The 24,242-nt window shown below is 40.9% G+C and overlaps 1 protein-coding gene across 1 annotated transcript in view; it reads right to left on the bottom strand.

The window, feature by feature from the left end:
- The window catches only part of UQCC1 (ubiquinol-cytochrome c reductase complex assembly factor 1), a 46,092-nt gene that overhangs the window by 4,827 nt on the left and 17,023 nt on the right, over positions 1-24,242 (bottom strand). Inside the window, exons 6-8 of the mRNA XM_083873246.1 lie at positions 22,741-22,798; positions 16,792-16,900; positions 265-342 (exon numbers count right to left, since the gene is read on the bottom strand). Coding sequence (XP_083729372.1) covers positions 265-342; positions 16,792-16,900; positions 22,741-22,798 — 245 coding nt within the window. The remainder of the gene's footprint in view (positions 1-264; positions 343-16,791; positions 16,901-22,740; positions 22,799-24,242) is intronic.

Below are 24,242 nucleotides of genomic sequence, written 5' to 3'. Positions count from 1 at the left end.
AACAGGATTCAGAGGGAGGAAATGATTTAGTGGTGGCCAAGAAGGGATAGTGAAGTAGCACAAAGAACACCCTACCTTCCATACCCCATGGTTCAAACACATACAATCTGTGCTGTTTTCTTCTAAGAACTTTGATTCAAGACTGCTTCCCTAACGCAAGATTTCTTCAAAGAAATGGACAGTGAATGTTTTACTCATCTGGACTACTCTGTGTTCAGGAATTAGATGGTCTATTTGTACATTCCCTGAAAACAGCCTTCTTACCTCATCGTATCCAAACAGAGCTGCATAGAAATTTTCTACCATCCTTTTCAAGTCTTCTTTTAGAACAGTAGAATTAATCTGCAAACAAACCAGAAAACCATTAGTACAGGCTCTAAGGAAGAGAAGAGGATAAAATACTCCCAGTTTCACTGTGAGTGGACAAAGAACCACCAGTGCCCCAGCCCACCCCACTGATATTTGGCTGCAAACAAAAGTCAGTCTCTCTGTAAACCCCCCATGACACAGCTCCTTTAATTCTGAGGTTGGTGTTACTCAACACACAACTGCCAGGAACATCCCAGCCAACAGCTCTGCCACCAGCTGCAGGAATGGAGAGAAAATGCCGCTGGGGGAGTGTGAAGAAAGGCTGCTCTTGCAGTGGCAGCACAGCCCAAGAGCAGAGAGACCCCTCTGTAGCTTCACTATTGAGCAGCTATTTCAGACCTTCATTCATCTGTGGAAACTCCAAGGGTTTTCAACTTTTTTTTTCTGCCCAAAGCACGGACTGCAGGGCTGGATGTGCTACTACAGTGGAAGTACTGGAATGCTAAAGACAGAGACACCACTCTGCCACTGCTCCTCATGTACTGCCCAGACTGACTCTCAGCCAGCAAGAACATGAATTCTGCCTCTCCAGCATCTCTAGCAGCTCAGACTCACAAGTTTTTGACTATGATTAAACCTCTTTCAGAGTCTGTGATGACACAGCAACTTCCCCCATGCTCTAAGTGTGACTCAGTCCAAGTTCCACACTGACCTTTAACTAAATTTAATAACTGCTTAAGTATTTGCTGGGTTGGCCTAAGCCACCCGTTGGCCTGAGAACTGACCCCATGTGAGCTTAAAATGGGACTGGACCAACTGCTGGGTGCAGAGGGATGGCTGAAATGCCTTCTGTGCATCTCCCTCATCCACACTGTCTGTCCCTCTTGCCTCTACTTGTTACCTCTACCAACAAAGTGATGCAGTCTCTCTCCCAAGGGCCCAGCTACGCTTTGGTAAAGCCTCTTCTTTGTACTGATTCCCATGAGGGATCCAAGAGACACAAAGAATTTCTTTTCTACAGCTCTCACATGCTCCAGAAGTACAAATGACAAGGCCCATCAGCCCTGCACACCAGCAGACACTCAGGTGTGACACTGCACTTTGCAGAGACAGGATTTACACACCAGAGACACCAGCCCATCACACCCACCACATTGGGAACCCCTTGTCCTGAATTCTCTCTCAATATCCTTACAAGTATTCACCTTGGCAAATACACAACAGCTTTTTTATCAAAATATGAGTTAGTTTCTGCCAAGTGAACAAATTTCCAGTCCATATACTCTTCTCTTAAACCACTGTCTTTTTTCATCTGTTGATTTTTATAGCAATGCACATAGTGCAAACACAAGGAAAATTCCTTTTATGTCAGTTACTCATATTTTTCCATTAATATAAGCTATTAAAATTCATGCAGATATTTTATAGGCTATCAAGATTTGGAGACTGGTTATTACTGAATGTTTAAAAAAAGAACTAAACATAAGAAATCAGAGGGTTAAATGATGACTGCAACTTCTGTAATGACTTAATTAAATTTTTATTGAGTATATAAACTATGATGTCATTTCTACCCAACCATGCTCAAACCTTCTATGCATGTCAGAGATCGTGGTTTTTCTCAATAGAACATACTTCTAAATAAGCTGCACTTCTACAGCTCTAATAAGGGGGAGCAGGTCTCATGTAACACACTCAATAAATTATCCTTCCATTTTAAACAAACAAATTCCATGAGTTATTATATATTTGCCACGCACTTTTTATGACATAATAAAAATGTTACCTCAAGGATTACTTAACACATACTACAAATGTTACAGCAGGCAACTGCAAGGGGCAAAGAAAACAAATAGTCCCATTACAGAGACAAGTCCTGGACTATACATCCCTGGGGAAGCAGCTTTCCCTACTACAACCAAAGTGCAGCAGCTTTAAGTTAGCAAGAAACAGATTGAAGAAGGAGATGACCAAGTTAAACCAACATGGTAATAAATACACCTTAAAAGACAGTTTCAGATATAAAATCTGAGTTTGGGGATGGAGCTGTATCTTAGGCAATGAAATTATATTTAAAGGAATACTACAGTTTCTGAAGAATACAACTGGCATCAGTCAAGTACTAATACTGAAGGAAAAAATCCTTCTTTATAAAGCAAGAAAAATGATCAAATCCAAAGCAGTGTTTGCTGGAAGTGTTTCCTCTTTCGAAGCTTGTACAAGTTCTTACCACTAGCCAGTTTCAGGATCTGGTTTGTCATGATTCTGCTGACTCTTCCACAGTTTGTTATAAAGAAGAAAAACTGCTAGAGAATTCCAAGTGAGTAATTGCTAGTAACAAGGAAAAAAATCAGTAACATCTGGAGCTCTTCTTGGGACTTTACCCCTTTGCCTTCCTTGGAACAGCCCAGTGCAGAGCTGTCACTGGACAGATTTATGTGCTGAGTGACACAGGACTGTGTTAGCTCAAAACAAGGAACCCATTTTCGGTACACATCTCATCTTTACAAGACGTCTGAAACAAGGAAATGTACAGCTAGCATTATCTTCCTGCTACAGGTCACATCTGTTCCCTGAAAGGCTCCATGAGTCCACGTTCTGCCTGTGGGACAACTGCAGCAAGCAGCTGCTGGATTTCCCACGTCACAGTGAATAAACCATCTTCAGCCTCAAGGAGTTCATGTGCATCATCCAACAGCCACGTGCAGCAGACACATCTCACAGAAGGTTTTGTGTTCTAAGAAGATTTCTAAGGAAGTAAGAGCACAGTGCTCTCCTGTACTGCTGGACATGTAGCAAAACACCTAACATGTGGACATGGTATTTAAAGTGAATGCTGCTCTAGAATCAGTCCATATCAGTGTCCTGTGATGGACCAAGAGCCTCCTCTGGTAATGAATCTCCTCCTCCTCCCCACCTGCTTTGGCTCACGGTGCAGAGTAGGATCAGGGTGCGCAGACTGGAGGGTAACAAATGACAGGGCAAGAGGAACAGCCTCAAGTTGTGCCAGGAGCGGTTTAGATTGGACATGAAGGAAAAGAAACAACAGAAAGACTTTTAAAACATTGGCACAGGCAGCCCAGGGTAGTGGTGGAGTCACCATCTCTGGTTCAAAAAACACGTGGATGTGGCAGTTGAGGACGTGGTTTAATGGTGAACATGGAGGAGGTGCTGCATTTGACTGATGGTGACTAGATGATCTGAATGGTGTTTACTAATCTTAACAATTCCATGGGCTCTCATGTGTTCTGCCACCTGAGAGCCACCAGCCTAGGGACAAGCCCATCCCCTCGGATGGGTGCCAAGGTGTAGCCCATCCCCTCAGAGCAGGACATGGGATCCCTGGCAGTGTCACTGCACAGCTGGGTCCTGCCAGCACTGCCCCAGCTGGGATGGACATGGGCTGCACTGTCTGAGAGCACTGCAACAGGAGTTTCTTTCTGCTTCAGCTTTTGCCAGCACGTGTTGCACCCTTAAGCTACTTTAACACATTAATCCTTCCATAGACTATAAAGCCAGAAGGGGCACTTCTAACTGCTTCATACAAGCACTAGTCATTGAATTCCAGGCAGCAATTCCTCTCTTTAGGCTGTAAGTTATGCTTGAACTAGACTTTTTTATAAAGAGATTTCAGCCAGAAGAAATGATTAGATCATAGAACCTGACCCTCTGCATATCACAGACCATTACATTTCACCGAGTTCCCCCTGTACTAAGCTCACTAGGTTGTGTTTGGCTAAAGCATATCACCTCTCACAGTTCAACATGTGTATCTCATTTCATATTTGAATTTTCTGGCTTGGGTTTCCACCCCCTCATTCTCATTATACCATTCCTGCTAGAATAAATAGCCTCTCTGTACAATGTGTTTGGTCCTGTACCTGTACACAATGGATGTGTCAGCACAGTCACCTTTTCAAACCAGGACTGACCTATTCCAGGTGCACTGTCACACCTCACCAGCAGCACACTCCTGGAGGGGTCGAAGTTGCAACAGCAAAGTAGTGGTTTATTCTGATACAGTAAAAGTTAATCCATCCCTTGTGCAAAACAAGTTTCACAAGTCTGAGTACACTCATCTTGTCATGGCTGAGTCCACTCTGGGGACTTCTGCAGCCCCACTGCCATAAACATCAACCACTCTCACTTCTGACTGCTGGAGCAGGAATATCAGCAAGAGTTCCTGAAGGAGATACAGGACCAACCTTTCACGGTATAAAATGTCACTGCAGTAATATTTAGGCTTTTTTATGTCCCTTCTCTCAAGTTGCAATTGGACAGAATTAGGTTTTTTTTTAATATGGTTTATCTTATTTATAAATAATATATAAGCATTTATATATGGGCTTTTTGAATGCTTACTCAAAACACTGTGTTACAACACACATGACATTAAACGGACATCCTGTAACATCACTACTGCTTGCAGGACAGTAACTTTGACATGACTGAGACTGTAGCTAGGATAAGAAAGATTAAATTAAAAAAAATATTAGGAAGATTTCTGTAGCAAGGGGCCACAATGACCAATTCCTTCAGGCACATACTTGTGAAACAACAAAGATATTGAAGAAATTATTTTTCCAATCTTCAATTTTTGAGCTCTTTTTTAAACTGCTCTGCTACTTTATCTGGAAAGCAGATCACTGCTTGTAATTAGCCACAGCTTGAGTCCTGTATGCTTTAAATATTAACTCTTCAGATAAATTCTCTTATTTTTAAAAATTTAAGTAATTTTGCAATATGCCTCCATAATCATTAACTTCGGAGAACAATCTTTAAAGCCTTCTTCAGTATTCAGTGATAACCTACTCCAATATTCTTTTAACCTAGACAAAAGCTAAATGTTGAATTATAGCAGAACCAGCTCCTGCCAAAATCTTCAATCCATAAAACCAACATGTTAATGGAAAAAATTGTGCATGCTCTACCTTCACAACTGATGATTGTTCAATCATCAATAAGGCTCCTCAGAGCAAGTTTATTCCAAGAAAGACACAGAAAAGTAAGTTTTACAACATTACCTACATCTTTCAGCAAAAGCAGATGCTCACCCCTATCTTTCTGCTGTCCAGAAAATGAGGTTTATTCCTATCTTGTGGTTTATTGATTTGGAAGCTCTGCCACGGTAACAGTTACAGATGCAGAGGAAATCACAGTAAAATCTGAACTGCATTTAATGGCTTATTCCAAATTCCTGCTTCCCTGCAGAACATGGCTGGCAGAGCTCACTGACAAACCTCTCAAGAAAAGATCAGGGAAAAGAAGTTGAATTGCTGTGCTTTGTAAAGTTGTGTTGATTCTCTGTAAGGTGAGCAATTGTCAAGAGACTTTCCTGTAATGCCTCTTGAAAAAACTAGTTGCTAAAAGCCTAAAAGCTAATCATCAATGTGTTTCTGAACAAGCCTGAATCAGGAATTCAGCCTAATAAACTGATAAAGGAAATTTCAGAACCAAGTTTGAAAGAAGCACTCGGAGAAGACAGTAGTAAAGGTAGATAAATCATTACGGTAAATATGCACCATGAGCACTCACAGAGATCCTGTAAAAACTCCAGCTCCTCACTGAGACAAATCTTAGGGACTGTCAAAGTGTCACACAGCAGGAACACTGATCAGACCAAGGGGCCACTTATCAGGGTATCCTGCCTTCAACAGCAGCCAGAATCCCTGGGAAAAGGCCAAACCCTACAAAGGTTGATATATACTTTCTCCAAGGATTCTCCCAACCAATCTCAGCTAAAAATACCTCCCAACTCCTGCTATTTGTTTAGAGAGTAACCTCCAGAAGAGGTCTCTATGTCTAGCAGCTTGTCCAAGGAATTTTCTGCACTCACCATGTGCTTCAGCAAGAAGCACCCTGGTCTTCTACCCCAAAGAGATCCATCTCCTCTGGTGGGTTACCCCTGAAACTGGCTTCTGCTGGCTTCCTCTGCTGGCCCAGTCTTTCCACAGATCAGGCAGGGAATACTCACTGCTCCATCACCTTCGCACAGCATTCAGGATTTTGAGAGTCAGAGAATGATCCCAGAATAATCTGTGTTGGAAGAGACCTTCAAGCCCATCCATTTCTAATCCCTGTCATGAGGAGGGACACCTTCCACCAGACCAGGTTGCTCCAAGCCCTGTCCACTCTGGCTTTAGACACTCCCAGTCCATATTCCAGGTGATATAATCCACCCATAGAGAAAGGCTCCAGATAACTTAATAAAGGTCAAGAGCAACAAAATTCCAGGGATTATAAAGTACTAAAGTAAACGAAACATCTTAGCTAACATTACAGGGTGCAGAGACAGGAAACGTGGCATCCATTCTGAAAAGTCTTTCAGCAGAAACAGTAAGTACAAATTAGTAGAAAATACAGTAAATGAAAATAAAAATCACAGATAATAATGACCAGTGATATTCAATGCTGATAAAGGTACTAGTAGTAGGTGTTAAGGAAAAAATTCCATAAAACCTATTTAACAACATGCACACGTTCAGCAGCTACAGTTTGAAGATGGATCTTTAAGAGGGAAAAAATAAGTTCAACAATTCAATAGTGAAGAAAAAGATGAATAAATGTTAGGAATTATTATGAAAAGAATATAAACCAAGAGAAGAACTCTATTCTGCATAAATCCATAATGTACTGTGTATAAAATGCTGCACATAATTGTTACCTTTTAATCTCTGAACAGATCTAAAAGTAGTAGAAAACACACAGAAAAGACCATGAAGACATGAGAAGACGTATGAGGAAACACTCAGGAAACTTTTCAGGATGAAATGAGGAAGAAGATGGTGGAGAGGTAAAATCATGAGTGGTATCAAGCAGGTAAGTAGAAAATAATCTAATGAAATGTCCAAATAATATTTTAACATTTATGTGTTTTCTCATGCAATGCATTTAAGTGGCAGAAGTCATTGTCACAGGGCATTGAAGAGCAAAATATATGGAAGAGGTAACAAAGGACTGCACATTCCTGGAGGATTTCTGTCAGTGATCCTGAACCGGCGGTCCCCGTGCAGCTCTCGAGTTACTCATTAGTGAATACCAGGAGAATGTACCAGAAGGAACTGACCAAAAGCTCTGTTTCTTAGCCTTTATCCCAAGTATCTCTGGTCATTGGCAGCCACAGCACACACTGGATCTTCATCCGACAGGAGCACAACCTCTGAGCATGTTCAGCTTCATCCATTTTTGCTGACCTTTGCAGATATTGGGTGGTATCTCTCCTGTCTGGGTCTCTGCTCTTTCCTGCCCTGACTTCCAGCAGCACAGGCACAGCTCATTAGATGATCCTGGACACCAGACATCAGGTTACTTTGCTGACTTGGCAGGAATTTCACCTGAAAAGTGCTAGTGCTATTAAAAACCCTGCTCCCTTTACCATAACCTTTAATACCCTCATGGGAAGAGGGTACATTTTATGTAGTAATATGAGCAAGAATGATCCTGCTCATACCCTATAGGTCATCCTCCCCTAGGGGAAAAATAGTAAGAACACAAAAAAACATTCTTTCTCCAGAATTTGGGACCAGAACAAGCTTCTGTTGGAGGGGAACAGCAAGGCAGCCATCTCCTCTCCTAAAGAAACTGTCCAAAAAAAAGTTTATTTCATTTCAAATTGAGTGACAATTGCTATTGTCCTTACAATTAGTCAGCAATTCACCAGACTAATCCTTACTGCTACAATCTTTATCCAGTGACAGAGGCCAGGATAAATGCAAATACTCACAATTACTATCACCTTTCCAAATTAATTTCTGTAGTGCCTGGCAGACTGGCTGATTTGTGTTTGCTCCATCAGCCTCTACTGGCTCTTCTAGCAGGGCCCTGCTCATACGTGACCTGTTTGACATTCTCCCATCAGTTCCACATTTGGGTAAAATTCTAATTTGAAGTCACATTGCTTTCACCTTCTACCAATATTCTGCACCTTCTGGTTTCAATCATAAGCTGAGAAAAACCCGATTTCCCCAAGCATTCCTCCTCCCCAGGGCTTCAAACACACACAGGCCACGGAACAGTTAACAGTTAAATATTTTCTTGCCAATATTTTAAGAGTGCAGAAGGTTCCAAATTGCTGGTAAAATAAACAATGCCAGACTGTGAAAACTCCTGCCTGCCATATACTCTGATGTTAACAAGAGTTTCTTTATTACTGTAACCTTTCAGAAGAGAACAAAAATTATTTCTCTACCCCAGTTCTGCCCTCAAGTAAAAGACAAGGGAGGAAAGTGAACCATACAAATGCTGCTTGGTAAGATATTGTGAGTTTTCCATCTTACTTCTACATTTCATTCAAACTCTATGCTGCTGTGAATAAATAAACTTCCAGAAGATCCTAAAAGCATGAGCAAGGATTTTAAGAAGCCAAAATCTTCCTTACACAGTTTCCTGAATAACATGGATTAAACCTATATATGGGCTATCTTCCCTCTTGCAAGAACATAATAAAACGGGAAATAAAAAAGGGTAAATTTAGGACGCTTTCAAGGAGACACATTGTTTTTAAGCTCTTGGTACCTGGCTTTGTCCTCTGGGGCTTTAGTCCTGTTATTTCCACCAACTACAGAGGCTCTGCCACTTCCCCACTTCTAAAAAATGAATTATTGAAGCAGCATCTCCAAACAGAATTGCTGGTACTCAGCATCAATGAGACAGATGACTCCAAAGCTCAGGGGACACCCCCTAAAACCCCTGCTCACCCACAGCTCTGCCCCTTCTGTTCCCTGCTAGATCCTTCTGGATCCCCAAGCCCTGTGAAAATCCATTCAGACCAGTGTTGCTCGTTTCACATTGACAAAGACTGTACTGACCTCACCTCCCATCCACAACATCACAATCATAAAATTGTCTCTTTTATGTGCACTTATTCTCCTGGCGTCAAGGCCTCCTGACAAACTTGAAAATCAACACAAATGAACACTTTGCTATCAACAAAGAGAGATCTCCAAAATTAGATACGTGGGTATTTTAAGCTTTGGCATTATTTCCTGACCTTTGAATGAAATAAAAACATTCAAGCTCTTACAGAAGTGTAATGGTAATTAACTAATTAATAGAGATTAAGCAAGTGCTATGTAAGACCAGAAAGAGAAGAGAAAGACTGAGGACAGAAAAAGGAGCAGAATCCACTGAGATTCCCAGACCAGAACGGAAAACAGAAAAGCACCTTGGTTTCCCTAGATGTGTACAGAAGTATCCTATGCTGTTGCTTTATTAGGGTTGTAAAAGAAATCAGAGGAGCCAGCAAGTGTGGAAGCAGGCACTGGGTTTACTGCAGGGATTGCACTTGCACTTCCTGATCATTATTTTTTGCTCTCCTGTGGGAGCAGTTAGCAAAAGCTGTCAAAAAAACCCAAAACTAAAACCAACCAACCAAAAACAAAACAAACAAACAAACAAAAATCACCCACAAAGTTTCAGAGAGCTGCCAGTTCTGTAAATGGATAAAATGGGCCAAAGAACTCAGAAAATGGAAGCAAAAAATAAACCAAGCTCTAACAAGAAAATACAAGACTCAAGATATCAGTGACTTTCTATCTGGAGAGAAAAGCACAAGCAACAATGTGATTAAAAAATATGGGAAGAACAGAGAAGCTCTCAATGGTTTATTTGGTTTGGGTTAGAAAAGACTCTGGTCTTGGTATTATTTCTGTTTTTATGAAAGAACTTAAAAGCACATTCTGGGGGAAGAACCTTTCCCTTTATAATGAACATAGAGTAATATAATATTGAAAAATACATAATACTGAAAAAAAGGTATCTCTAGAAAAAGTGCCACAAAGGAGCTTCCAGTGTAATTCCTGCAGGCACTCAAGCAAGGCACAGAACAGGCCAACAACACCACCTTACAGTAACAGGATCCAAGACATCTGGGAAATTTAAATTGATTTTTTTGTGCCAGAATTGATTTCTTTATGCCAGAAAACTGGGGCAGGCCAGCTGAAAAGAACCCAAGCTTTTATAATATCTTGATTTCAATACCAGGTACCTCGGCATGGCCCAAACATTTCACCCGGTGTGTTGGTTCCACAGATGTTGTCTCTAGAACAACTACATCACAAACAACCTGAGAAAGAGACCCATATTTCAAAGCTTCAAGTAAAGCTCTATTTGCATCATTACAGTTTGTTCCAGACATCATCACAGTTGAGATAATTCAAGGTGTGCACTATCCTACATATTTAAATTATTAAGATTTCCAGAATCAAATTTACTGAATTTCCTCTGGAAAAGCACCTATTATTATTCATTATGAAATGACAAAGTACTGGAAATTCAATGTGAACTTTCAAGCTCTTTGAGAAAAGATCAAGGGTTGATTAACTTTTTTTTTTTTTTTTGTGATGTTCTTGAAACAATAACTTCAGGTAAAACTAATCATACAATATCTGGTATCTTATTAAAAAACCTCACAAAAAGTACAGAGCAATTTTGGATCTCACTACTTTGGCAAGAGTTTTGTTTCTTTGGTTTTTTTAAAGGGAACACTAGAAACTGGTGAAATTTTATATATTCCAAGTGGTCATCAAAAATCGTAACATTTTTCTCCTTAAAATGTCCTAGTAGAGCATTTCAAAATATACATAGATAATTTAAAACTCAAGCTTCTCTTCTTTAGTTCTATAGGTTTTTCAAAACTTTTTAAACTGTACTGAACACTATCCTCTGTCTCATATCCCAGTCCATTTCCTCAACAAAGTCAGTACCTTCTCTGCAATGTTTTACTTCAGCACATTCCCTTCATCCCACTCCCCACTCCAGCCCCAAAATACTGCACCCACTTTCCTTCTGCCCCATTCTCTCCCAAAAATGTAGTTTCACTTCTGTGCATCCAAAACTGACTCCGTGACTTCCCATCAGATTTTAGAAGTAGGCCTGGAGAGAGACCCCTGAAAATCTCAGTCCAGCAGCTTCCCATTTCAATTCATACAAAGATCAAGTTCTATTTTAAAATTGTATCCATTTTACACCCTGTCTTCTCATCCTCTAAAGCCATTCTACAACTTGCTGGTCTCACCCCGACCATGCCTTCTGAGTCTGTAGTTACAAGGGTCAAACTTTTTGTTCTCCATAGGAAGAATAACTTAAACAGAATTAAACTGATTTTAGGAAATTCTGTAGCTCCTGTAAGGTAAATTGGCATTTTTAATCAACTGAAATTTTCCAATTGTGGAAAGAGTATCAAGACAGAAAATGGTGTTCAAGTTCCCAGAGCCAATTTCAGCTCTCAGTTACATGTATTGATTCTGATGCTGTTACTTCAGATGTACATGAGTGTAACTGAGAGCAAATTATGGGTAACTGGGTATAAACAGCTCCAGCTAAAAGTGTAACAAAGGCTGTATTGTGCTACACACAGCAGAGTCAATGAACGAATCCAAAAGACACCTAGATGTGTTCCTGGAAAAAAAAGAGGGTAGGAGTCTAAGTGGTCTGGTGGGAAAACAGGAAAGTGAGATTATGATGAATTAAAACAGGTTTGGTAAACTGGACTGGACAGCCCCTCCTAGTCCTATCTCTTTTAGAACATTTATTCATTATAAAATGAATTGGCAGCTTTTAGAACATTTATTCATTATAAAATAAATTGTCATTTTGCACTGAAAACAACTTTAATTCATTTCAGCAGCAGAATCCTACCACAACATACACGAGCAAGGCAGGTAAAGTGAGCCTATAACCAGTTACAAGTGTTAGAATAAAGCCTGATAGATCTTCCTGAGACACCACAGGATTTGCACCCAAAAGCATTAGTGTGGGGTGCTTGGAGGAGGGAGGAGTGTTGGTTTTTTTTCAGTTTGGGATTTTTTGAGTGGTTGAAAGTCTATAATTTATTTATTTAACCCTCGTATCTCTTGTCCTGTTATCAACTGAAATCCTGTTCCAGGGAACAGCTACATGTCCTTCCTATCAATTTTGCAGCTTCATCAAAGGGTATTAAAACAAACTTTTATAACAACTTTTAAATCCACACAGTTACTAAAGCACAATACTGAGATCAGTCACGTTAATTCTCAGGTGGCTCCAGAACTCCCTTAAGGAGAAAACAGCAGCAATGTCTAGTCCTGACACCAGCCCTTTCCAAACTGATGAGGCAGCTGCCAGCTTGCACAGTATAAATCTATTCCCTGCAAGCCACGAGGTGGAGATCTCTGGCAAAGCAGGATCCAAAGGAAGTCTTTTACCCAGCCTAATGTTACTATTAACACTTGGAGCCATTGCATCAAGCCAATTTTTCTGTTTGTTTTTAAAGTTTGATAGAAATGTCACTAGTGGAAAAATTAAGTAAAGAGCACTGGTTAGCCACAGAACTGGACACACCTGGCTGCAAACCCACCAAAAGAGACTGACTTCATTAGTACTAGGGACAGCAGAGTAGAATTTATATCTGAAATATGCCTGCACCAGTAGAATTTGCTGAGGCCACAGACTCTCAGTGTGTTTTTACAGCTGTGTCAAGTTTGGGTTTCTGACTCTTGCCGACATTCAGGAGTGCTGAAGGAGCTCAGACTAACAGGTCCCAAAACTTTGTAGCAGAGATTTAGACCTCAGCAGTTTTAACAACCAAGTTTTGAAAAAATACAAACTCCATTTGGAGCTGGAGATGATGTAAATTTGCAGTTAAAATGCTTTACATTCTACCCCTTTCAGTTCCAATGAACCAGTTAAGAGCAAATGGCACATTTCAATAAACCATCAGTATCGCTTCAGGAATATAGTGTCCATTTTCTGCATCAAGTGCTGGCATTGTTGCTAGATTGAAAGCAAGCTAAAGAACTGCAACTTAGTATGTCAGCAAGTTAAACTAATGGCATGCAGCCAGCAATTCCACCCAGGTGCTCTGTCACTTGCGCCACAATACAGGAATCATAGTTAAATCTTGACCTCTAATACATTGCATGAGAGAAAAGGCAAAGAATGGAATTTCCTAACCTCCTAGGATCTGTGCAGATGATAATTTAGTTCTCTGGACGTATTCAGTAAAGTTTCTTTTCATCTACCCTACTTCTGAGAAAGACTCAGATTCTGAAGTTTAAAAGCATTGACACAGGAACATGGAATGTTATCTTTTTTTTAATCTACTATTCTTGATAGTAGATTGACCATTTGACCACCTTCTTTTGGAGGCAGGATATTTATTGATTGCAGGACCACATTACTTGCAAATAAATTGCTGTTACACATATGCCTCCATCAGGTCACAAATCCTCTGTCATTACCTCAGCTTCAGTTTAAAAAAATCATTAGGAATAAAGAGGTCAAGATTACTAAAAAGAATGTAGCACTTGGGAAACTGCCCTTTATTGGTCACTCAAAACTTGCACTTGCTAAAGGTGAGAAGTGAGAAAGACTTCAGTCAGGGTACAGCTCTGTGAAGGGAAGGAAGGTGAGTGGAGAAGGGTGAACAAGCATGGAAAAAACAGGAACTGCCCATGCAAGAGTATGAGTGTAGTGGGATATGAAGCCAGAATCACTGGCACTGATGAAGGAAAATAAAGCAGTGATAAGGAGCAAGGGAACTGGTAACATCTTCAAACATCAGTGCATAGATAATTTTCATCTAACATACAATAAATATTACCAGAAGAGATCAAGAAGTTTGTTTATCTCAACAAAATCTCAAAAATTTTGGGCTGAAGGTACCTCAAAGCTCATCCCATTATACCCCCTGCCATCGACAGGGACACCTTCCACTATCCCAGGTTGCTCCAAGCTCCTTCCAAGCTGGCCTTGGACACTTCCAGGGGAGAATTCCTTCCACATATCTAACCTAAATTCCCTCCCTTTCAATGTGAAGCCATCTCCCCTTCTGTTACTGCAGTTCCTGAGGAGAGGTCCCTCTCTCTGGCTTCCCTGTAGCCCCTTCAGATTCTGGACAGGTGCTGGGAGGTCTCCACACAACCTTCTCTCCTCCAGCCGCAACAGCACCAACTTTCTCAGCCTGTCTCTACAGGGGACTGACCATGAATAATGACTGAAAGATCAGGAATAAAGAAAAGATTAAAAACAACAACAAAACAAACCACTGCAAGATAACGAAAGCCCTCACTAGGACTACAGTGAAGAGAACAGTCCTGATTTCCAAATTTTTCCCCAGGAGAGTCCACTCTTCTTTCTCACTTCCCCCTCAGTGCCTGCTCAGGAGTTCACTTCTCACCCAATGAGGCTCATTAAACCAAGGGGCCTCTGTGTAGCTCAGCTCTACTAAATACACACACAGGTGTAACTGCCTTGCAGATTAATCCCTGAAATGTGCAGGTTCTTACTCTGAACATCTGCTATGGCCACATAAAGGCTGTGTTAGCACCAGGCCACAGTCTGATGTATTATAAGTATCACAGTACTGCAAGCTAAGCACACTAGAGATTCCACTGCAGGGTCACTCCTATAAAGACTGCACAATTTAAATTCAAGGATAAACTGACCAGATGCCTAATCTGACAAGGCAGGGAATGAACTGCATTCCATAAACTTCAGAGCTTCCCGCATTTGCATCACACAGGAACCATGCTACTGCAAAATGCATCTATAAACATTTCAGGGTACAGACTGGATGAAAATATAAAGACACTGATAGGTTTTTTACACTTCAGGGAATTTTGTGGAGCAATGGAATAGTTTAGTTTGCATAAATGGAAACCCTGTGCATCCCTTTAAAAAGAACTGCCTGTAAGCACTATCTTTTTTCCCCTAAGGTTTACTGAAAAGCTCTCACAGGCCTAACCTGCAGCATTCTTCACTCCGGAGCCCTGCATTGCTTGGAAGGGCAGCAAACAGCCAGCTTTGCTCCTCTTTGCTGTCTGCTGCTTCCAACCCTGCAGAGAAAACAACAAGCCAGCACTTTGTTCACGGAAGACAAAATTAGGATCAAACCATTTTCTGTTTCAAAGGTTCATTTTCTCCGTGGAATCAGACAGATAATTTCAGCTGCTTTGAAAGGTGACACGTTTGGCTGGGGTTTGTTTTGGGTTTGGGGGGTTTTTTGCTTTTCCAGAAGGACCTTAAATTTACACCCAGAGTAAAGATCTGAGCTGTGTATAGTTCCTTGAGAAAGCAGAATCAACCATCTGTATGATATGGAAGGCATTGTGTAAATACAAAAATGAAGAAGCTCTTTCATTCAGTCTTTTTCTCCAGTACATCTGATTTGTCAGGCTCACTCACAGCACCCTACCAGAAAGAGGAGATTCCCACAATGGAATTTATCTAAGCACATTAATATAGCAAAAAAATCTCAGATGTTTGAATTTAGACTTAATTCAAAAGAAGATTAACAGGATGCCTTGTCTTTAAAAGCAACGTGTAACAGAGTAAAGCTATGGAATTCCCAACAGCTAGGAACAAACCCTACTGCTAAAGGAAGAACTGAAGTTATACCAGAACCAAAGCCTTCTAAAACCACATACAAAATAAAGAATGAGAGAGAAATTTCTTGAATTACTTATGTGATCGCATCCCAAATCCCAACTCACTGGTTAATTCCCTTGACTGGCACCACCAGGAACACCCTGGCAGCTTCTCCAATAGAACTGACAACTAAGGCGTGACAAAACGCCAGAAATTACTGCTACATGAAAACTGTCACTTGTCTAACCGCATAATTTATTTTATTCATAGACAAACATCTATTTAATCACTTAACAGTTCTCTTCCTTTCTGACAACACAGGAGATCTTCGCCAGCCCTGTTCTCCCACAAAAGTGCCCTGAACACAGGCAGCCTCACCTGTATCAGGTCTGCTGTCACCTACTTCCACTGCCTCTGCAATGCCTTTTCTTCAAGCAATCACCAACACAAGGTTAGAGAAACACATTTTCATACTTTAAATATAGAAATTACCACTACAACTAACTAACAGAACCTTCCTCAGAATAGGCCAGAATGATTCAACGTTTCTCTTCCTTCAAACTTGCAAAGGAACTCTCCTTGGAACTACTCTCTCCTTAGAATGTTCTTTTTCTTTTTTTGTGATAAAGGTCAGGTATACTGAGAATCCGAAATGAAAAATACACTATGGACTAGTTACAGTCATGTGCAGGAACTTGACAAGAACCCCTTGTTGATTAACTTTCCTTTTACCACTTTAGATACAGAGAAAACTCTGAGCTCTGCTGGAATTTCTGAAGTTGTAGCTACAGATATGGCACCAGTCACATTCCTCCCTACCCCAGCTGCTTATTCCTATCCTCATTCTGCTGTAGAGCATCCATTTCTGCAATCACATAGCAAATCATGTAGGAAATGAATTAATTTCAGACAAATCAATACCTTTATCCAGGCCACAATGCACTTTCAGAAGCAAGGTCAGTGGCTCAATACAGCAGCTGAGAGATTGAATGGTCAGGAGTGAGGGCTGCAGGTACCAGCTTATGCTAGTAAAGCAATCAACCAGGTTGATTCCCAAACATTTTTCTATAATATTTAAATAAAAAAAAAGCTGAAAGATGAGAATCATCAGGATTAACAGCACCAGAGAGGACTTACCCCCATCACCTTCCCACGCTGTTCGACATCCTCCCACATGCAGTGAACGATGTAGCGGCACATGTACTTCCCTGTGCGGCCCTCCTGCTTCAGCCGCACCAGGCACATCCTGCAAGAGCACACACCAGTCAAAGCCCCTGGGCTTTTTTAAAAAGGAAAGAGTAAATTAAATGCATTCCAGCTCATTTAAGGTTCTTCTTATAGTATATGTTTGTGATCAAGAGAAAAGTACACACGGATTTATTTTTATAATAAACCATCACAAACATTTCCATTCTGTACTCAGGAGCGGCATCTGCTGGATTTTAGCCAATCCAGCTATGGAAGAGTGACAGTGGACTCTATTCATGTTGACAGTACTATAATCTAGTTAAACACTACTGCAACCTGAATTCCTCAGCCTTAAGAACACCTCACCCTCTGGAGCAGGAACACATGGCTTGTCTAATCCCAGGCTCTGAGCCAGCTGTAGCTCAGCTTCTTGGTGCACTCAAGTGCTGTAAGAGCCCAACCAGCCAAGCTGGGAAAGCTTAAGCAAGTTACAGACTTCAACCAATCCACATTTGCAATGTCCTAAATTATTTCAACTACAGCGGTATCTAGATACATGTGCAGCCACCTGGCAAAACCTCCATATGCAAGACCAGCTCAGAGGTTTCAAAGTGCACTGTAAGATCTTAATATCAGGTTGAGTTTTACTTTTTTCTTTAAGCATTAAAGCCACTCGAACTTCATTGCTGCTGTTCTGTCTACAAAATAAAACAAACATTTTATTTTGCCTCTTATAAAACATCTGTAAAGAGCACAAACTGAAGCCCAGGCTGATTCCTCACTGGGCTGGGACCAGTCCTGTCACCTGTCCCATCTTCTCTACCTCATTCAGCAACTCTGCTCCTGTGCTGAAAGACAGAACTGCCTATCCAGGACTGACTGAGTGTCTGTAGACAAGGTCATGCTCAAACACCAGAGCTAAGAGAAGCCAGCACTTTTCACAGACATGCTGGGGAGGAAACTGCTCCCAGCTCCTGTAAAACCAAGACAGCAGAGCTGCTGGAGGCCACTGTGGAGCTGGTGCATGCTAACAATGGTGAATGTGCTACAAGAGCTAAAAGGAACATATGATTATTTATTTCTTAATAGGTTAATTTCTTTAGTGAATCTAAGATCTACAGGCATTAAAAGTATTTGGTGACCCATGAATGCCAGCTCCACAGGGAAAAATCACAAACACCTGAAGTATGCTGAGATGACCTGTAAAAGGACAGATATCCATCTTTATGATGGGTTCTATCTTGTGTATGTATTAGTAAAGGAAGTGTATTTTTTAACCTGTAAAAGAAATAAAACCTACTGCCAGGGACAATCAGAGACAAAAATTGAAGGTAGCAAAATCTGCAGCCATCCTGCATTCTTCATGCTAGTCAGAACCACTGTCCCACACAAAAAAGCAAATAAGATGGTACCAAAACCAAATCCTCATTTTCTCACAGAAGGATGACAAAGCTTTCTGCTCAAACAGTGGTCAGAGATCAGCTGTCCAGACCTTCCACAAAACAAATGCACAAAGAGCTTAAAACCTCAGTTTACTTCTACCAGTTTCAAAACCTTTGTTTGTCTAGTACATTTACATAATTGAACTGCACAAAGAAGTGAATTACTCAATTGAAAATTCTTAACCACTCTTAACAAGTCAAAGAGAAAAAGACTCAGTTTAAAAGACTAATTTTGCACTAAGAAAAGCATTTTTATACTTCTCTTGCTGAATAGCTTAACTCAGGGGTGAAAAACTCAGAGGCAAGAAAATCTCCCCCTGAGCATAAACAGTTTTCTATCCTGTGTGCCTTCAGTGGTGGAGAAGCAGGAGGAGAGAGCAGTGCAGAGACAACAACAACAGCAACAACTGGTCAATGATGAGCAGGACTGGACTGGAGTGCAGAGGAAAACCTGCAAGTCATGGAGCCTAAAAGGAGCTCTGTGTCTGGATGCACAGTGCTGTCACAGAGCTGTTCTGCAGCACCATGAGTGAGATCATGGAATTTTGCAGCTTATTTGGAAGTTTGGTATTTTGTTACTACACCTGCTGTCTGAGGCAATACAGACTCATTAAAGCCTATAAACTTTCTAACTAGATCACCACGGTGTGAAACATTTCATCATTTCACTGCACAACCTGTTCTGTAGTTTAGTCAAATACTGACTCATCTTCGTCAAACCCTGAAAGGAAAATTACTCCAAACTATCTTTAAAAAGCTATCTACCTCACACTAGTTGGGTTGGTTAATTTTCACTGTGTTTAAGTTATGCAGAGAGATTATCTTAGAAGAAAATTATAAAAAGGATAGCTGAAAAGGATCAGGAGCATCTGTAACTCAACCCATGTCAGCTGAGACGTAGTTTCTCACAACAGCCTCAGCTACAATTGCTTCTGTCTGTTCCCAGAATGTCAGACTGGCCTAAACACCAGAAATGGTAGCTGACACCTTCTGATCACTGCTGTGATGTGCCCTGTGCCATGAATCAAGCTGTGATGAGCCATTAAGGGTAAGGCCCACTCGGACCTTACTGTATATGGCCACTCATTCCTGCTTCCTCAGTTACTCCAGAGCTATTTCTGCAGCAATGCTATAGTTGTTCAAAGAAATTACTCTGGCTTAACAACACAACTATCAACAGCTTTTTTGGAAGGCTTTATTCTGTTTAACTCACTCATGAACAGCTACCAGCTTGGGGGACAGCAGGAAACACCTGAACTGACTTTTCCATTGGCTCTGTCATGACATTACACTTCAGTGAATGATGATTAGCAGCAGAATTCTACGCAGGTCCTAATTAGGTTTGCACATTCTCCTGCATTTCAGCCTGGCCAACCTCCACCACTGCTCTATCCAGCAGACAGAACCCAGCCTGGCTGTGCAGCCTCCTCTCCCCTGGGGCCTTTGTTTAGGCTGTTGTAGCCCATTCCCTCAGGTTAAGGCAGGATCAACTAAATACCGGAGACATTCCAAATAAACTTATTCCTAAAATCTCTCTATTCTGGTGCAATAACACAAAGGGTTTATTCTCTTTCTTCTGAAGCACTACATTTCAAAATGGTACTGTGTCCTCAGGCTTCTTTATGCAAATCACAAAAATATTTTCCTGCAGGAACTGTTTTCTACATATACTTGGTGGCTCTCATTCTCCTCCAGACTTCCTCAGGCTGATCAAAACCTTCCTAAGTGATTTCCCTGTGAAAAATAATGCTTAGATGAACTTTTGCAATACATCTCTGAGTCTTTCAGAACAAGAATTGTAGCACCACTCTTATTTGATCCTAAATACTTCAGAGATGTAACTATGCTTGGTCTGGTGAAAATATGAAGGGAGTTCAAGGTAGCTACATGATAAATACTGAACCAAGACATTCCTCAGCAGTCACCCAAGTAATTTCTTTGGCAGGTCAGTAACAGCTCTGGATTCAGCCAATACTCCATTTAGATGCATGGGAAAATGCAAACCCAGCAGAAGAAATAAAGAGCTTTTCTAAAAGTCTGGGCTTCTAAATATAAACCAAAAGTCCTCCTGACATCAGAGGTGTGAAGTAACAGAAATGGCCTATAAAAACATGATATTCAGGAAAGAATAATCATGGGTTGGTTTCCTAAGTAATATTGATGGTTTGACTTTTTAAAGCATGATTTTAGCACTGCATTGGAAGGCACAGGAGTGTTTCCAAAGGAACATTATCTTGAAAGAAGTTTGCAAAAGCAGAGGCTAAATATGAGAGCCTGAATTCCTCTCTTTCTGAGTGGGGTCAGTAGGAATGGTCTATTCACAGACAAGAAGTATTAAGAGCTAGAGAGTCAAAGAGAACCCACCAGAATGTGTAACACAACAATTTACCCGGACAAGCACCTTAAGTCTGTTAAAGCTGAGATGCAAAAAGCATGGAAAAATTGACTAGAACGTGCTGGGCAATGACAACAGTAAGAGAAGAAGACAAAGTTTACCAAAGTAGGGAAAACTCTCATCTTCTCTGGCTCCAGAAGACACTCTAAATCAGTTGAAAATAAGCTGCTGAATAAGAAGGAAGAAGTAAGTACCTAAGGAAGTGATGCAGACTGCTCTGCTAGGGGGAACAGGAGCAGATGATGAGAATCTCCTGGCAGGTTGTTGGCCACCAGATCAGAAGGATTTTTAGCCCCTGAGGCAAATGGTCCACCAGGACAGACAGAGAACTGGAGCCTTCAGACAGGAGTAGGATGTTCTTGACCTTGTCAAAGCTGGCAGAAACACTTCTGCTCCCACTTTACTGAGGTCAAACTGCCTAAAGGAAGAGAATCCCAGAGAACATACTGATAAACCTGCCTGGGAAAGCAAAGTATGTCATGGCAGGGTGCTGGCCACTGATCTCATCAAAAGCAAAGTCTACAGCATTTCCCAATGATCCAGGTAGTGAGAAGACCTGTCACAGGCTTCTCTGTGTCCTGGAATATCAAACCAGATCTCTCATTTGTGGTCTGGAATGACAGCGCTCTTCAGGTGAAATTGCCAGGAACACAGAGGAGCCAGGCTCATAAACCCTAGAAAAATTAACCTCTAGTGCTAACTTCCACACTTGAATCTTCACTGCTGTCACAACGAGGCAGAGGGATTTGGTTTCTTCCTGCTCATACAGGATACTGCTGTCATCCTGTCCACCATATCTGACATGTAAGAGTATTTCAATTCTCCTCAGCAAATCTCTCCATAACATCACCAGCTAGAAGGGCAGTGACTCTTGGCCACCTTCAAAAGGAGCCAATGTAGCTATGATCTTAGAAATTTGTGCCTATCCTATACCATTTTCACCTCTGTCATAGTTCTCTTGTTTATTTTTATAATTTATCTTGAATTTGATGCTGGGCACTAATCACAGGATACACTGTCCTGTCAATGAGATATCAAGATGAAAAAAGTGTGTTCTCTGCAGAGCCATCTAAACTCTCTTTGGTTTTCTCAGATATTTACAATCAGTCTGGTTTCTAACATTTATTGCACTAGCTTTCAAAATACCTATATAAATTATTAGCTCATTGATTCATTTTTAAAGCCTTTTTCCCACAGGGAACAGTAGGAAATAAATAAACTGCAGATTTCAAGAGTCTTCCTTACGTGGTTCCACCGATTTCATTAATTGATTATAATTTCAATGGTTCTGCTCATTTATTCACTCTTTAGTGTAATAAGCTGCCCCATCTTTCACTATATCGAGTAGTCAGGAAATTAAAAGGAGGGAAGGGAAAAAGGAGGAGGAAAGGAAACAAGGGGCCTTAAGTGCATCTATTTCAGTACAAACTTCCTTTCAGCCTTTGGACAGCTGAACCCAAGTCTATGGACTTCAGTTCCCTGAAAGATCAGGCACTTAAAAAATTACTGAAATCCCTTGTGCATCCTCTGACTTTTATAAGTATGTCATGCTAGATGAAAACCTGATTTTTTTGGCTACTATTTTCGCAAATGAAAAAGGGCAAAAAACTTCACGTTTAAGGTGTTAAATATTTTTACATGCAGCCAAGCTGGCATTCACCACCCTGCACATACCTTTCAGAAGTGAAAGAATGCCAGTACAATAATTTGTTAAATGCTTCTCATCGCCACAAATTCTCCCAATTTAAATGACTTTTACATAAATTTAAACCTTTCCTAAAAGACCCGAGTAGGATTTTTCCACATAGCCTGAGCAAGGCTTTTAGAAAACTCATGTAAAAGATCATTCCGCTAGTGAGGAATTTTGAGATGTAAGAGATGTCAGATTCTCTATGGGACTTTTTGTTCTTCAGCAGAAAACTGCTGAAATTCAGTCATCAGTAAAATGAATATAACCTCTATTATCAACCATGGATAGAAGGCTCTACTTTTTCTCACATCAAGTTGTATATAACTCAATTTTCTGAAAATCATTTTATTACTATTTTATTTTTCACTTACCAGACATGAAGCTGGGCTACTAGAAACCATGAATTCAAAGTATCAGGCATTTGGCACCCTTGATGGAAAGGAAAAAAAAAACAAACCACAAAACCAAACATTAAAATGAGTTTAATCACATTTTGTGCATAACAGAAATTCACTACACCAAAATCTAAAACCATTTTATCTATTTATTTTCAACAATAACAGTATATACATACTGGAAGCAAACATCATTTACTGTCATGTTTGTGCTTAAACTCTAGAACATGTAGCCACAGAATGCTGTGGATTCTGAAAAAGATTTCAGCTGTTTAGAGCTCATTTGGATAACTTTTACAGGGGGGAAAAATTCCACAATGGAGAATGAGACAAACATGTGGCTTCCAGCTTGGAGAGTCCCAAAGCTGCAGTGAGTGACAGAGAGGAAACAATGGATGCTTTGCTCCATTCTTACACTCTTCTTTCCCATGTGCTGCTGTCTCATGCCAGAGACAGAATTCTGTGTCACCTGGGTCTCTGCTCCCACTCCACGGTTTGGATTCACTCTGTGACTGCACAGCCCACAGCACTCTGAGTGTTCCAGACAGCCTACATCGGGATTAAACCCATCAACCAACCACAGAAACAATCTGTTTCCAGATTCAGCTTTACTCCCACAGCCACTGTGTTCCCAGAGATGGCTTGTCCATATGTGTGTTCACATGATGGATTTCCATGTGCTGTTAGGATGTAAGGCTGGAGATTTAGGCCACATGGCACAAAAACCATATTCTTCCTCAAACTTGAAAAAAATGAATCTGTGGTTTCTGTGCATGCCAAATCCTTCAGTTCCCGTCAATCTCAAACCTTCCTCCCAGGCACAATCCTGCATCTGTTTCCTGGAGAAGTTTTTAAGGCAAGTTAAAAACTTTGTCCCTAATGAGGAGGATCTGAGGCAGTAACCTTGGCCTACCCAGCACATGGTGTTCTCTTCTGAGCTGTTGAAACCTCACCAGAAGAAGGTCAGAGAGCCTTCAGAAAGTGACCCTACAGTCAGATGTACCCTAGGGAAGTCAACCTCATCTTTTCTGTGCTGAATAGATTCCTTCCTGGCTCCTATACTTCTTGGCTATTAAGTATTACAAAGGAGATTCACCCAGACCATGAAGCAATACCTTCATAGCCTCTTTCTTTTTATTTGTCAGCTCTGGTCAGAAGAACCAAACAGATGACCACTATTTCTCCCTCCCCAGAGGGATGACTCCATCAGTCCTAAGAGGTGCCAAGTTTCAGCATCACTGCCCATACATCACCTCTAAGACGGTACAAAGACACTAACAGTCCATGTTTGAAGATTAAACACAAGTCTCCCTCTTGTGTCCTTCTACCCTTTTAGCTCTCTCATTCCTATTAGAAATAATTCCTGTGCCTAGAAATGATGACTCTGACCTAAAGCCACGCCAAGGCATCTCTAACTAGGGCAGGAGCACACAATGCCTGCATTAACCAAACCATCTCAGTAAATGAAGGTTCCACAG

The sequence above is a fragment of the Zosterops lateralis genome, assembly GCF_965231275.1.
Source record: "Zosterops lateralis genome assembly, chromosome: 16".
Classification (NCBI taxonomy): domain Eukaryota; kingdom Metazoa; phylum Chordata; class Aves; order Passeriformes; family Zosteropidae; genus Zosterops; species Zosterops lateralis.
This window is presented reverse-complemented; position numbering and strand designations above follow the sequence as displayed.